The sequence below is a fragment of the Globicephala melas genome, chromosome 17, assembly GCF_963455315.2.
Source record: "Globicephala melas chromosome 17, mGloMel1.2, whole genome shotgun sequence".
Classification (NCBI taxonomy): Eukaryota; Metazoa; Chordata; class Mammalia; order Artiodactyla; family Delphinidae; genus Globicephala; species Globicephala melas.
Window position 1 is genome coordinate 78,477,047 of NC_083330.1, and position 14,645 is coordinate 78,491,691.

The window sequence follows — 14,645 nt, forward strand, 5'->3', positions numbered from 1 at the left end:
TTTATTAAAAGGAAAAGGCATCTACAGCTCCCAGCTTTTGATGTGAGCAGTAGTACTTCTCCCGGAGAAGTTACCGCCTCTCAGGAATCACCATGGTGCCCAGCCTCCTGTTCCTGTCAGTTTCCTTCCCCATCTTGTCAGCGCTTTCATCATTTAAAAGGAATAAAGGAGAACAGGGAAGAGGCGGCCTTCCACCGGGGAGCATCACACTCGGGCCGCCCTCTGCGTGGAGGGTGACGACTTTCCTGCCAGCGGGCGGTTCTCGGCTCCTGATGGTTTCCTGCCTCCCCAGGTCCCCCGTGCGTCCCAGCTGCGTCCTCTCAGCAGGGGCAGCCCCACCCGTGCGGGGGGCGGGGGGCTGAGCTGGCACCGCCTGGCCGGGCACCCCACCTAGCAAAGCAGTCCCTTCTGAGGGCAGACGACAAGCACCTGTGGATGACCACGGTGGCTGAGAGGAGACTTTTGCCGTCAGCCTGGCTAGGCACCGCCCCCAGGCATTCCATCAGATCCTAATCTACCCGTGGCTCTGAAGGTCTTTTGTGGGTGTGATTGACGCTAGATGGTCGGTGAGAATCTGGGTGGGCCTGGGTCGATCGGTTGAAGGGCCTGAAAAGCAGAGCTGAGCCTTCACCAAGGGAGACATCCCACCTGTGGACGGCAGCCCAGCCCGTGCCTGAGAGTCCCACCTGCCCTGCGGACTCTGGACTGGCCCCGCCACCCCACGGTCAAGTGAGCCAACTGCTCGGAGCAAAGCTCTCGGTGTCTAACCTCCCCAGGCCTGCTTCTCACTCAAGTGGCTGGTATTGGGTCCGAGCCCGCTCCAGGCCATGTCTCCATCTCTCTCAGGGACCTGGCATCCCCCATGAAGGCAGGTGAGGTCGAGACCACCCCCCAGCAAGGACGGCTCTCATTTCTAAGGTCTTGGGCCCCAGCATGGATTATATTGCCGATGGCTCGCCCGTTTTGCAGACGGGGAATGTGAGGCTCAGAGAGACCAAGCTTATGACCCTGCAGCCAGGACTTGCCAGGGTCCCCTCCCAGCAGGGATCTTTCCCCACCCACCAGGGATCCAGGGCCTAAGAAGGCCCCCTGGGCCCACAGGCCTCTGTGCGGGCTGAGTCCTGGCCGCAGACGAGTGCCCAGCACCCCCGCCATGCCCACCCCGGCGGGCAGTGGGTGGGAGAGTGTACAGAGGGTTCGGGGGCCTGTCCTCTGTTCAGCGTGAACAGCGGCCCTTCCCAGTCACTCCCACCGCTGGCTGTCTCAGGTCCCCAGAGGCCCTTCAGTCTGTACTCACTGGGTTCTAGGAGCTGGCTGCCCCGAGCTGCTTCCCTCTGCAGCCCCCCTCCAGCCAGCCCCGGCCGGCAGAGAAACAGCAGCACACGCACGCCAAGAAGTTTCAGTGTTTTATTAACAAAATCTTACAAAAAGAGTCTGTCTTCGTGGAAGGTGGCAAGGGTGCACACAGCCTGGTCTGACATTCAGGGCTTCATCCGCTGGGGGGACGGGGAGGTGGCCACACCCTCTTGACCCTGGGGCCTCCCTGCTGCCTGCACCAGCCTCGAGTACGGGTTATGGCTTATGTGCAAAGATAAAATCCAGGGGAGCTGGCAGAGTTACCTGTAAGTGTCATTCCCCCGAAGCTGGGACCCCCCAGTGGACAGGCAGAAAGGGGAACCCCCAACTAGGCCTGCTCAGGCCACAGACACGAGCGGCCGGCCAGCACCAGGGTGTGGGTGCCCTGGGGGAGGTGGGGGTCCAGGCCTGGGCAACGGCAGGGCCTGGTAGAGAGCCCACATGAGCCTCAGGACCCGCCGGGTCTCCTGCGGCTGGGCTTGGGGCCGCCGGGCAGGGGCAGCGGCTCTGGTCTCAGCCCCAGGCCTCGTGGCAAGCTCTGGCAGGAAAGGATGGCCGCGCAGTGGGCAGCGGTTCCTGGGCTGGAACGAGGCCGGAGCCGGGGTGGCGGCCCTGAGGGCGGGTGGGCAGGCGGGCGGCCAGCGGGGCGGGCATACGGCAGGCCCCGGCCCTCACGCTGGCGCGTCTTCACCACCAGCCTCTCGCTGGCCTCAGACTTCTCCTCTCGTGCAGGCAGCTTGCAGGGGGAGAGGAGAGGAGGCACTGCCAGGCACAGCAGCAAAGGCTCCGCAGGAGCCTTGAGACCTGAAAGGAAGGAAGACGGATGGTCAGGCACTCAGGAACAGGCCAAGGCTGGGAGGGGCTGCACAGGAGGGGCGTGCGGCGGACGTCACAGGGCTGCTCTCCCAGGGCTGCTTCTCAGCTCACCCAGAGGACTGCGTGGGGTGGGGGCGGCCTGGGACCTGGGGGCTGAGGAGGAGCTTGAGGGCCCCGTGTGAGGACAGCCGAGGGACGGGGTCTCCTGCATTACCTGTTGTCACTCTCCTGGCTCCGAGGGCCGGCTGCTGCCTCAGCCGGGTTTGAGGACTCAGGCCCTGTGGGACCTTCCGCCTGCCACGGGTGAGTCATCGAGCGGGGCTCGGTCCCTCCCCAGGCTGGCATGAATCAGTGGTGCTGAGGCGGGAGAGAAAACACGGTCGGTGTGAGAGCTGGCTTGGCAAACTCCCCAGCCCTGCTCCCACCCCAGCTCCCTCTCCCGCTCCCCCGGGTCTCTGCTCCTTCCCCGCCTCCCCACCATGTCACCCCCACCCCATCCGGTAACTTGCGGATGACCCTGAGCCTCGTGGGCTCGCCTGGAAAGTGGGCTTGGCCCGGGACCCTCCCGGCTCTACGGTGCCCCCTGGTGGTGGTACCATGGGGCAGGGGCTCACCTGAGGGGCCAGGAGGCACCAGGACGCCAGGTCTGCTGCTGCCACTGCTGCTGCTGCCTTTATTGGCTTCGGCTCTCTTCCAAGGGGAGGGAGCCACACTGCCCGAGGCTGGCCAGCTGCCCTGGGCCATGGCAGGGGTGCCAGTCAGCTACGAGGCGACTGCCAGGAGAGGTGGCTTCCCAGAAGCCCAGAGCTTCTGCCCCGGGGTGTCCCTTGAGCTTGGTGCCTGCGGGCCCGTGCCGTCTGGATGCTGGGTTTCTGAGTGCCCAGAGGGCCGGGACTTTGAACAGGACGAGGAAGCTGTCCTGGCCTGAGAGTATGGAGGGTGGGGCCGCTGGCCCAGGCCGGCCCATGCTGGGGAAGACAGACGGAGGGAGGGCGAGGGGCAGGGCCCCGCAGGGAAGGGAAGCCCCTCTGCTGTTTGGGGGATGCTGCCCACATCTGAATCACACGTGTCTGTTAGGGTCAGGTTAGGAGGCTGAGGTGGGTGTCCAGCTGCATGAGGACAAGGGCTCCCCCTGCAGGGATCAGCCCACTCAGAAGTCCCGGTGGGCAAAGGCCACAGCGGGCAGGCGGGGGGCCGGCGCCCTCTATTCGGGCTGGGTCCGGTCACTGGCTACAGACTCGCTGGTGAGGGCCGGCGTGAGGGCCTCGCTCTCCTCCTCGGTGGGCAGGTGGGGGCTGGCGGGCTCGGCCACCTGCTCCAGGCCGTCCTCCACCTCCATGCCCTTCTGGATGAGCTGCTCCAGGGTCTTGGGCAGCGGGGGCCGCAGGAAGCGCTTGAGCTTGGGCTGCAGGGTGCCCACCACGTACTGGATGATCTCCTCTTCGTCGGCATCCACGTACAGCGTCTGGTACAGGTCCCGCTTGCGCCACAGGAACTGGTCCAGCGGCTCTCCCTGCTTCTGCGGCAGGTCCAGCTCACGCTGCACGGCCTCTCGCGACAGCGCGCCCTCGCTGTACTGCAGGAACTCCTTCTTGAATTCCACCCAGTTCTTCACTGAGCCCTGCTTGTACTCCCACCACTTCTTGGCCGGCCCATTCATGTGGTTCTGGATCTGTGACAGCCAGTACTCCTCGGAGCCGCCCACCTGGCGCAGGTACTCCTCCAGGTGGCTGAGGAACTCCCGCGGGTCCTCGAAGATCTGCGTGTCCACGCCAGGGCTTGGCTGCCCGTCCTCTCCCAGCCCCCAGGGTGGGTACTGCTGGGCCTCCACCGCCTCTTGTCCGGGCAGCTCACCTGTGGCCGGTGGTGGGGTGATGGCATAGGGGCTGACCGTGTAGTCGTAGGTGTCAGCCTCGTGGCCGTAGCTCTCGGGACCCCCGACACCTACGGAGGTGGTGTGGCGGGAGGGGTTGCTGCCAGCCGGGTACTTGCCACCCATGGACTCCAGGCGGTCGGCCCACCTCTCCAGCCGGTAGAAGACCTCCCGCCACACGTGCATCTCCCGCTTGACCCAGCGCTCCAGGTTGGCGATGGTCTCCTGGCAGCGACACAGGCAGGCCTTGATGGACTTCCTCCAGCGCTGTGAGTCGCCCGTGGGCACGTACCCGTCCAGGTTGCTCTCCAACTTGCCCACCGAGCGGTGCAGCCCCTTCAGCTCCCGCTCCACCTGCTTGGACACCTCGGTCAGCAGGTGCCGGTGGGTCCTCCGCACGTGCTCCAGCATCTCCGCCCGGCACTTCCCGATCTGCAGGATCACGTTGGGCTTGGCCACCGGCCCGCCGCGGGGCGCGGGGTAGGCGTGGAGGCCGCCGGTCGTCCTTTGGTCCAGCTCCATCTGTTCGCAGGTGGCGGCGGTGCTCGGACAGGCGGGGTGGGGCAGAGGCTGCAAAGTCCTCTTGGGGCCGACGGAGAGCTGCTGGGCGCCGGCTACGCGGAGCTGCGCGTGGCGGAGGGTCCCGCGGAGCGGCGGCTGGCCCCGGCTGCTCTCGGCGGCCGCGGACCCGGAGGACCCGGCACCCGAGCTCTGCGCTCAGCCTCGGCCGCCGGCTCTTTATGCCGCCAGCGCGGGCCGTGGGCGGCCCCGTCACCGAGCCACGGCTCCCATTGGCCCGGGCGCAGGCTCCCCGCCCGCGCCCCCAGCCTGCCGGCCCGCCTCCCCGCGCCCACGCGCGCTCCCGGCGGAGGGAGGACCCACCCCCTGCACACGCCGGCGGCGGCGGCGGCGGCGGCGGCGGCGGCGGCGGCGGCGGCGGCGGCGTGACTAATGCGCTCGCTCGCACCGCTCCTTCCCTGACCCATTCAGCCCGTGGGACCCAGAGACCGTACTGGGAACAGGCCGGCGACGCCCCCCCGCCAGCCAGCGCCGGGCAGGGAGGCCCGGTGAGCGCCCCGCCGCCCCCGGCCGGAGGTAAGGAGGAAGCCCCTCCCCCGGGCCTCAGGGTCAGCTTCCTCCTGTGTCTGCTGTGTCCTGACTGGGGCGGGGGGCGGGGGCGCTGGACTGCTCTCCGGGGCCGCCGGCCGCAGACCTGATCCTGTACAGTCCGGGTCTGCAGGATGTTCAGCCACAGGTGAGACGTGGCAACGACCCCATATTGAGACCCTCTTTCGCTTGGGCTGAAGACCTCCAGGAGTTTTCCAGTGCACACACGCTCCCGGGTGTCAGGTGTGAGGTCCCGGACGTGGCCTTGAGCTTCCGTCTATCCCCGCCCCTGGCGCCCTTGCGTCCAGGCCCTGGGCTGGTCCTGCGCCCGGGTAAGGGACAGGCACCCAGGCCTTGGCTCTCCCAGGGCCCCTGGACTTGGTGTGGGTGTGTGTCGCCTAGGTGGCAGTAGCTGGACAGGACTGCCCTGTGCCCCCTCTCCCAGGTCTTTGCTGAGGCCCAAGACTTCTCCACTTAGCGCCTCCCAGGAAACCTGGCAGCTGCTCTCGGGGCGTGGGGGGGTGGCGTGTGGAGGAGACGGAGGGGCCCTCCACCCACCGCAGGGTGTAGGCCCTGAACCCCAGGCCACAGCCCAACCGGTCGGAAGCTCCAAGACCTCTGCAGGGGGGAGAGGGTGCTGGTGGCCTGATGCAGTCAGGAGAGGTAGAGAAGCAAAACACCATAAAAGGAATGGGGCTCCGGAAGCTGAGACTCCTGCAGGAGGGAGGCCCCCTTCTGCCTCCCTGGCAACAGTGGTGGGGAGGGGCCCTCCCCCTGTGTCCCCGTCATGATGGGTGTGGGTCCAGGTCCTCTGCTGCTCCATGCGCACAGGTAGCACATACCATGTGCCACACACAACCAAGGCCAGTCAAGACCCCCTAGCCCTGCTGCCGGTCTTCCGCTCTCACACGCACACTGCACACTCATCCCCCCTCCCCCACAGAGATACTCATAGCTCCCCACCCACCCATCCTCCCCCCGTCCAGTCATCCCCGTCCACGCCCAGCCCCTCACACCAGGCCCGCCGGCCCCCGGGTCTCGTTAGCACACTCAAGGGCACGCGGGTACCCCCGCTCTGGAGTCCCCATTCCCTGCCCCCCTTGGAGGCCCCTTCCCTGCCACCCCCTGCCGCCCCCCAGAGGCAATCTGCCACTCCTTTCCCTCTCTGAGCTTCCACCCTTGGTGGGGGAATGTCTCTGGCAGAAACTCCCCCAAAATCGCTCTCCTGGCATTTCTAATTAAAGGCAAGTGGGTGAGCAGAGAGGGGAGGGTGGAGGGGCAGCACAGAGCAGGGAGGGGGAGTCGGGCCAGAAGCTGCGAGAACAGGAACCCCCGAGCGTGCGAGCCTGTGTGTAAGATGCCTGTGCCGCGGCGAGCGGGCTGGTCACCGCGGGGCCTGAGTGGAGCCGCGAGCCCGCGACCGTGTCTGGGTGAGCCCAGGCCTGCGTCCGAGGGCCCTGCTCTGGAAAGGCACGCGATGCGCCAGCTGGGCAGGGACCTCGCTCGCACACCTGCGTTGTGTGTGCGCGCGCGCGTGCACACGCATGCGGTGGGAGTGCCAGAACCATCACTCGAGTGACCAGGAGCCACCCCTCCACTTCCTCCCACGGTTGACAAAGGCCATGTGGCCCCTGGGGGCCGGCACCCAGACCCAGGAGCCCTGACCAGCTGGGCGGCCCAGGCAGGAGACTGGAAGGGGAGGCATCCCCTTTGTGGGGGGGGGCAGGCAGGAGAGGGGATCTTAGGGCAGCCCAGCAGGCAGGGCTGGTCTTGACCCAGACCCTTGGTGGGCCATCTGCGTGGCCAGCCCAGCCTGACGTGTGGCGGGGGGGCACGGCCCAGAGGCTGCATTCGCGAGGCCGCCGTGACAGGTGACAGGCCACAGCCACTGATCCGGGAACACCTAGTTGCTACCAGCTTTCGCGCCAGAAGCCCTCAGCACACCCCACACTGCAGCCTCAGGCTCCACTCTTCCGCCTGCGCGAAGGGGCCTGGCCAGCTCCCATGCCTGAGGTGGGGGCTGCCCCCGCCCTGCTCCTCCGTGCCCCCCTCCCACAGGCAGCCTCACCCAGAGCAGGACGACTCAGGGCCACAGGCCGAGCGCGGCAGGTGGAGCGGGGAGCCAGGCCTGGGCCTGGAGGCGGGGGGCCTGGGCTTCCCCAGCTCTCAGAACCAGGCTGGTCTGCTGCTCCTCAGGCCTGCCAGCTCCCGAGGTCTCGCCTGCCTTAGAAGATGGGGGCTTTGCGGGGGAGGGTAGGCAGGCAGGGTGACCACAGGAGGGTCTGCCCAGCGCTGGGAGCCACGCAGCCCCCATTCCAGCCCCTCTGGGGCTCTGCCCCTCTGCCCCTAGGGCCCCGGGCTCCCAGACCCCAGGTGATGCTCTCCTGATGCTAAGATGCTTATTTCGACGGGGGTCTCCCCGCAAGTCCACAGCCTCAGGAAACCCACCCCAAACAGAGCCCTGGGTGTCTCCACTTTCCCCGGACAGCCCCCGCCCTCCCAGCAGCTGCTGCCTTCCCAGGGCTGCTCTGTGACCAAGTCCTCCCCAACGGGGCTCACACACCGGCCTCTGCAGACCCCTCAGTGCCAGTCCCTGGGCCCCCAGAGGTGCTGGAGGTACCCCTCAGCAGGGCAGAACAGGCCGTGCAACCCGAGCTCCCTCCCCGGCCCTCCTGGGGGCCGGAGCTGACCTGCCCTCGAGCAGGGCCCCGGCCACAGTCCTGCGACTCCCAGCCTCACGTGAGCACCCAGCACTCCCAGGAGCACCTTGGGGCGGAGCTCCCGCACCTCCCGCACTCACGCTCTCCCGGCCATCTGCCCAGGAGCCACTGTGGCAGCTGCTCGCGGAGGAGAAGCTGGGCCAGGGCAGCTGTCCGCCGCTCAGTCTAACCTGACCCTTACTGCCTGGCTTTGGCCTGGGGTCCAAGTACCCACCCTCCACATGTACCCACTGCCCGTCCTGCGCCCAGGGGGACCGTCCTGGGTCACGTGGCCTCATCCCATCTCCTCGTGCCCGCCGGGAGCCTGCCCCGTCTCCCCGCAGCGGGCCGCTCCTTCCTTCGGCCCAAAGCCAGGCCTCCCGCGGTGCTGCTTCCCTCTCGCTGGCCGCGACTCTGGCACCAGGGCCCGTGTCTGCACCTCACAGCTGAGTCGCCGGAGCCTGGAACAGACCACACATTTGGGATGAGCTGTGGAACGGACAAAGTTATGGGCCCTTCTCCCTCCCTTGCTGGTTGGGAAGCATTTGGCCGTTGGCCACCTGAGCCTCAACTTTCCACCTGTAAAATGGGGTGACAGTGCCAGGGCCTGGCGTCCAGCGAGGCCGAGTGCTGGCCCTCTTGCCTCACCCGCTCCCCGCCCGAGGACTTCCCCCACCTCGTCCTGCCGACAGCCTCCCGTCAGAGTGTCACCTCTGGGATCTGGGAGGTGGGACGTGGTCAGGACCCCCTCCCTGTGGCCCCTCGGGAGGGGCTGCAGTGCTACTTCCTTGCTCTGCCCCCGAGGCAGCACTGGGGCCAGGGACATCTGTGCAGGCCCCGGTGATGAGGGGCGAGCAGCGGTGCTGGGGGAGCAACTGGCAGAAGGGGTCTGAGCCTAGGCAGCTGGGAGGATGCCAGGCCCCCTGTGGGCCTTCCCCGCCATGGCCAGCGTCCAGCCACCACCCTCCTCTGAGACCACCTGCAGCGGGGCCAGACCGCAGGGAGGGAGAGACAGGGACGGCCGAGGGCTCGGACACAGGGTTTAGAGCTGAGATCGGGAAAGAGAGCGTCCAGGTGGGAGATGGAGGGGCAGCGAGAGGGAGAGACGCCAGGGCTGGCGGGCTCCTGTCTCGGGAGATGTTCTCCCTCATCTCACAGAGGTTCTGCGAGGTGGGGGCCCTCCCCAAGCCCTGAGCCGGCAGGTGACACAGCTGGGGTCCCTCTGCCACACCTGCCCAAGAGGTCTGCTGCAGCAGAGCAGGCCCTGAGAGACCCCGGGAGGCCAGGGCAGAGCGGGGAGGGGTCTCGGGAGACCCGGCAGGGCAGGGCAGGGCACTCGCTGACCTGAGACGGGAGCTGCCCAGGGAGGGGGCAGGGCCCGCCTCGGGGCCGTGGGAAGCAGCAGGCGCTGGGCCACGGGGAGGCTGCAGGGACAGTTTTTCCCATCCTTGCCCCTCCTCCCGGACTTCCTCCTCTCTCCCGGTTTGGCAGGGTGCGGGCTGCGTCCTGTCCCCGGAACAGGCAGCCTGTTCATTCCGGGCCTCCACACTCCAGACTGTCTTCCCTCCTCCCTCCTGCCTTAGCGCCTCCCGGTCCGGTCTTCAAGGAAAGTTTTGTATTTTTCCGATGATCCTGGCACGGCGGTGCCCGACCCAGCTGCTCCTTGCATCCTCCAGGCCAGGGGGCCGAGCCGCGGGGCCATAGGCACAGGTGTGGGAAGCCCATCCTCAAAGGACCTTCATTCCTCACCACCCCCAGCCATGGTAGAAGGGAAACCAAGGCCCCGAGAGGGTCTGGGGCTGGTCTGAGCCCCTCAGCCGGGAAGCCAAAGCCAGGAAAGGCTGGTGCGAGGATGTGGGGATGGGCCCGCCAGCTCCCGGAGGCGTCGTGAGCACGGTTCACCTCCTGCGTGACTGCGGGTGAGTCCCCTCTGCCCCACCCCTCCCTGGCCTCAGTTTTCTGGCCCGTAGAGTGGGTACAGCCACCGCTCTGCCCTGCTCAGCTGTGAGGTGAATCAGCCAATCAGACAGCAGTTCCGGAACCCGACTTGGCAGGCGCTGAGCAAGGTGAGGTAGCAGGGAAGTGCAGGTCGCCCCATGCAATAGGGCCATCACCGTGACCCCACACAGTCCCTGGAGGACGCTGGGCTGCGTGTGGCCCTCGGCGTGCTGCCTGCTGGGCCACCACCCTTGGCACTGCGGGCACCAGCAGGCCGTGCCTCTGCTCAGAGGCTCAGGCTTTTCAAGGAGCAGCTGCAGCTTCCAGGGTGCCTGCTGGGGCATCAGCGAGGTGAGACGAGGGGAGGAGGCCATGTGGCTCTGCCGGCGGGGGCTCGGGGTGGAGCCAGGAGGCAGGTGTGAGAGGCAGGAACACGGGACAGGGGACACAGGACACAGGACACAGGACGCAGGACAGGGGACACAGGACACAGGACGCAGGACAGGGGACACGGGACACAGGACACAGGACACAGGCCGAGGACACCTCGGTGCGTGCCGCTCTCGGGCGGTCGCCCACACGGCATCTGGAGCTAAACGTCCCCTCGGCAGGGGCCCTGCCAGGTCTGCATGTCCACAGAGCCGGGACGGGAGTCAGGCACCTGCCCTTCCCCCCACCGCCCCCACTTCTCCCCAAGGCATTTGCTGTGTCACCTCCTGCAAATCACTTAACCCCTCTGTTCCCGCCATCCTCATCACACAACGGGGGTGGATGGCGGTGGTGGGTGGTGAGGAGGGAAGGGCGGGCCTCTGAGTGCACCATTCCCGCCACAGGAATGCCCCGGCCAGCCTGCTGCCCACCGCCCCTTGTTTAGCTCACAAAGGCCTGCCCAGTTTTGAAACCTAAGCATAGAAGCTCAGCACGGCTTACGTGGGATCTACCTCTGAGCCAGGGTCACCACCTCCAGGAAGGCTTCCCAGCCTCCCAATGTGGTGTTAACCCCGTCTTCTGTGAGCCTTGTCCTCCCTCTTACGTGCCCCCCTTGGAGCCCCTGAGCACGGCGTCTTCCTGCGTGTGCCAGTTTATGAGTGTGTTGTGAGTGTGAGAGTTTGAGAGCGCGTGTGTGTGTGTGTCAGAGTGTGTCAGAGTGTGTGTGCTCGGGTTCCTCCTGATCTCCTGCTCGCTGACTGCCAGGTCCTGAGCTTGCTCTGGGCACATGGAGTAGACAGACCCCTGCTTCCTACCCTGAAGAGTCTCCGTCCGGCCAGAGGTGCCCCATACCCCAAGTGTGCCAGCAGCCCAGAGGGGCCCTGCCAGGCAGGGACAGCCTGAGGGTGAGCGGGGCGACGCGGGTGCAGGGGAGGCCGATGGGCTGGCTTGAGGGGTCTTTAAAGGGTCAGGGATGAGGGGAGAGCCACGACCCCAGTGTCCGCCGGTGGCCCGGCCGCGTGAGGGCTCGGCAGCTCGCCTGGGGGGCTGGAGCTGGGCGGCCGCCCCCTCCTCTCCACCCCACTGGGCTCCAGCCAGGCTGCATGCAGCCGCCACCGCCTCCCTGGACGCCCAGGCGGGCCCAGGTCGTGCAGCAGGAACCCCAAGGGTCGCTGGCCCCTCAGCCAGGATGAGTGGTTCTCTGCCAGCTGGCTCGGCTGGACGCCCCCGGAGCTGGGTGTTGAGGATGCCCGTGCCAGGGAGGGGGTGGTGGCTGCTGTCCTTCTGTTCTCTGTGTTTCCATTTCCATCTCAGAGCAAGCACAGTGCGCCAGCCTCCACCGCTCACTTCCGGAGCCATAAAAGGAGCGAGGCTGAGAATAGCTCGTGTGACGGCGCGAGGAGCTTCCCCACGCAGGTGCAGGCAGCAGGCTGCGGCAGCGAAGACGAGCTCTGTCCCAGCTCCTCCCTGGCCCGTGGTCCCTCCTCCATGCCCTCTGCTGCCTCTCCCTCCCCGCCCTGGGGGCTGGGGCCTGAGCCCCCAGCCCTTCGAGCTGCCTGCCCCACCTGGCCGTCTCGTCCACAGGCCACCTGGTCCAGCTGAGGGCTCCCTCCTGGGCTCCTGATCCCACAGCCGCCGACCCGGGTGCCCTGCCCAGCTGCAGGCTCCTGGGCGACCCCAGGCTGGCATCTTCCCCCACTCCCCCCGCCCCCCCCGAAGGTGGGCACCTCCCTGTCTGCTGTCGGCCTCTCAGATGCCAGGCATGGGCCACGATGATCTTCGGCCCTCAGGGGCCCAGGGTCTGCCGGGCCTCAGCCTCCTGGCCCCAGGTCTCAGCTCGACATATCCCCGGGCTGCCCCACAGGGTGCCTCGATGGGCATCTGTCCCTGGGGCACTGTCCGCTCCCTCCGGCTCTGTGCTCTGCCGTTGCTGCCGCGTAGTTCTTACTAACTGAACGAAGGGCCTGTGCTTCTGTTCTGCCACGGACCCCGCCAGTTATGCAGCCGGTCCCACCTGCCGGGGTCGCCTTCTTGGTTCTGGGGTCTCTCTGGAAAGAGGATCGACACAGAAGGCGTGCGGGAGGAGGGGCCCCACTGTGTGCTGAGCATTTCCCTGTGCCTTGGAACAGGCTGGGCAAACCACCTTTGTCAGCCACTCTACAGATGAGGAAGTTGAGGTGCGGAGAGCGTGGGAACTGTGCTTGGGGAACCAGCTGGTGAGCAAATGACCGAGACTCCTGGCCCTGAGGCCGATCCTGTCTGACTGTCCGCTGCCATCGGCCACTGTCAAAGTCCAGGGTCGGGCTACTCCGGACACCCTCTGAGCCTCAGTTTCTTCAGCTGATGGGGGAGGGTTGCCCCTCGGAGGTTCAGGGTGGGGGGCGGGTCAGCAGGACCCCTGACCCGCATGCCTTGTTCCCAACCCGTGTCCCCTCTTCTGCATCCTTGGTCCTAAGATCCGTGTCCAGGCAGCTGCCTGACCAGGGGGTGGCAGCAACCTCTGGAAGCGCTCCCTAGGGTGGGGGGGCCGCCATGCCGGGTGGCTGGGGGAGCCCAGGGAGGGTGATGACGTCTCGGACATTCGCCTGCCCTACCACGTGCTGGCACTGTGCCTCTTCCTGGTTTGGGGGTGCCTGTCTGATCCCCACAAGCCAGTGCAGACCCCGGAGGCCCGCACAGACCACTAGGCTCCTTCCCCCATCCCGGCACAGCACAGCGCCCGCCTCCTCCTGTCCCCGCCTCCCTCCCCTGGCTGAGCTCCAGCCGGCTGTTAAGACTGTGACGTCCCAAGAGTCAGGAATCGCCTGAGATGGCCGAGGAGCTGGGTGCACAGCCCAGACTGCCATGGGTGTCCCCGCCCGCACCCCACTTCATGGATTCTTCTAAACACACCCTCACTCCTCCCTGGCCACGCAGACTGGGCGTCAGGCCCCCGGGCGGGGGCGGGGGCGGGGCATCACGTCAGGGGACGGGCCCCTAAGAGAAGGCCCGGCAGCAGGGCTGGGGGGCCGCAGGCTCAGGCCGGGTTGGGCCTCAGAGCGAGGAAGGGTAGAGCCAGCCGTCCTGGGGGTCGGCGCTGCCCACCAGCTCTGGAAGCAGGCTCGCCCCGCCCCGTGCTGGCGCCGGCCCATGACTGCCCTATGGACAGGTGTCCTCCCTGGAGGTGCCGCCCTTGGCCCTCAGCTGGAGGTGAGGAGCCTCTGGGACCCCTCAGGTTTCGGGCGGAGGCAGGGGTGGGCTCCAGGGCCCTCCCCGCCACGGCCCACTCGCCCAGACCCACGGCCGCCCCTGCCCTCTGCTCCCCTTCTGCCTGGGTCCCAGCCTGGTGATCTCCCACCACCCCTCCCTCGTTCTCTCCCTCTGTCCGGTCTCTGAATCCAGGCCTGGTGCCCACTGGCCCGGCCCCTCAGCCCTCCTGCAGACGGTGGTCTTTGTCGGCCCTGTCCTTGTCCACCCAGAAGGAGACCAGGCCCTCCGGTGTGCACTGCCTCTAGGGCTGCGGGGCAAACCACAGGGCAGAGAGGAGAGCTGGCGGGGAGGCCCGGATGCGGCCTCTGGGGGCAGAGGTCTGAGCCCCAGCCCGGAGGTCGGGGTGAGGTTTCAGGGCCCTGCGCTGAGAAACGGGGGCCTTTCCACAGACCCCCGGCCCAGCCCCCAGCAGGCGTCCGCAGGCCCGCAGGTCCACTCTGGTAACGGCCCCAAACACCCCTCCTCCTGGAGAGGGTGGGGGACACTGAGACCGACTGGGGGCTGCTCCGCGCTCTCCGCCCTGACGGCACCGCCCATCCCAGAACCAGGCTGTCCCCAGGGCCCTGTGTACCCCCAACAGGTGGGGCTTGGGGGCTTGGCTCCCTCACACCAGGTTGGGGCAGAGACTGGGGAGCCTCGGGGAGGAGTTGAGACACCCCTAGACACTGGCCTCTCCCCTCCCCTGCAGAGTCAGGACTCCCACACGCTGCCCTCCCTCCCAGGCCCTCCTCCCAGCCCAGCTCGGCCCCAGGACCTATCCGAGCCGGCCTGTCACCCAGCAACTTACCGCCTACCACCCGCTTCCATGGGCAGGGGCAGCTTGGGGAGCCGTCCATCTCCTGCTACCCCAGCCCCTGCCGGGGGCAGCCAAGTGGAAATGGGCCCTCCATTTACAGCCTAAGCACCGCACGAGGAAGCCACATTCGCTGAACTGGGCAGGCGCCGCATTTTTCTAAATAAACGTAAAATGCCACGTCAGGAGCCCACAGGATCTAGGTGTCTCCCCTGGCAAGATGAGAGTGAGCCTCGGGAGGCGGGAGGTGGTATCCTGGAGGGCCGTCCCAGGCAGGCCTGCAGGCTCACGTGCCACCTGTGTTCCCCCACGCCACCCTCAGCAACAGGCACTCAAGTGACACCCATGGCCCACAGTCCAGGCTCTGAATTCTGAGTGTCCCACT

The 14,645-nt window shown here is 67.1% G+C and overlaps 1 protein-coding gene and 1 long non-coding RNA gene across 3 annotated transcripts; one reads left to right on the plus strand and one right to left on the minus strand.

Annotated features, from left to right (window-relative positions):
- Positions 1-1,393: 1,393 nt before the first annotated feature.
- ARC (activity regulated cytoskeleton associated protein) lies at positions 1,394-4,754 on the minus strand. The gene is made up of 3 exons (XM_030875946.2): positions 2,787-4,754; positions 2,387-2,529; positions 1,394-2,160 (listed from the first exon to the last, which is right to left on the minus strand). The coding sequence occupies exon 1, from the start codon at positions 4,565-4,567 to the stop codon at positions 3,377-3,379; it is 1,191 nt and encodes a 396-aa protein (XP_030731806.1). The 5' UTR covers positions 4,568-4,754; the 3' UTR covers positions 1,394-2,160; positions 2,387-2,529; positions 2,787-3,376.
- Positions 4,755-4,977: 223 nt separating this feature from the next.
- LOC132593759 (uncharacterized) lies at positions 4,978-14,440 on the plus strand. Of its 2 annotated transcripts, XR_009559566.1 has the most exons (4): positions 4,978-5,140; positions 9,435-9,770; positions 10,984-11,123; positions 11,533-14,440. It is a non-coding gene; the product is annotated as an uncharacterized lncRNA (long non-coding RNA). The 2 variants fall into 2 exon arrangements; XR_009559565.1 differs by lacking the exon at positions 4,978-5,140 and having other exon boundaries at positions 6,368-9,770.
- Positions 14,441-14,645: the final 205 nt, after the last annotated feature.

Bases quoted from the DNA above. Each gene is read 5' to 3' on its own strand.
- ARC (XM_030875946.2), bottom strand. From the start codon at position 4,567: ATGGAGCTGGACCAAAGGACGACCGGCGGCCTCCACGCCTACCCCGCG.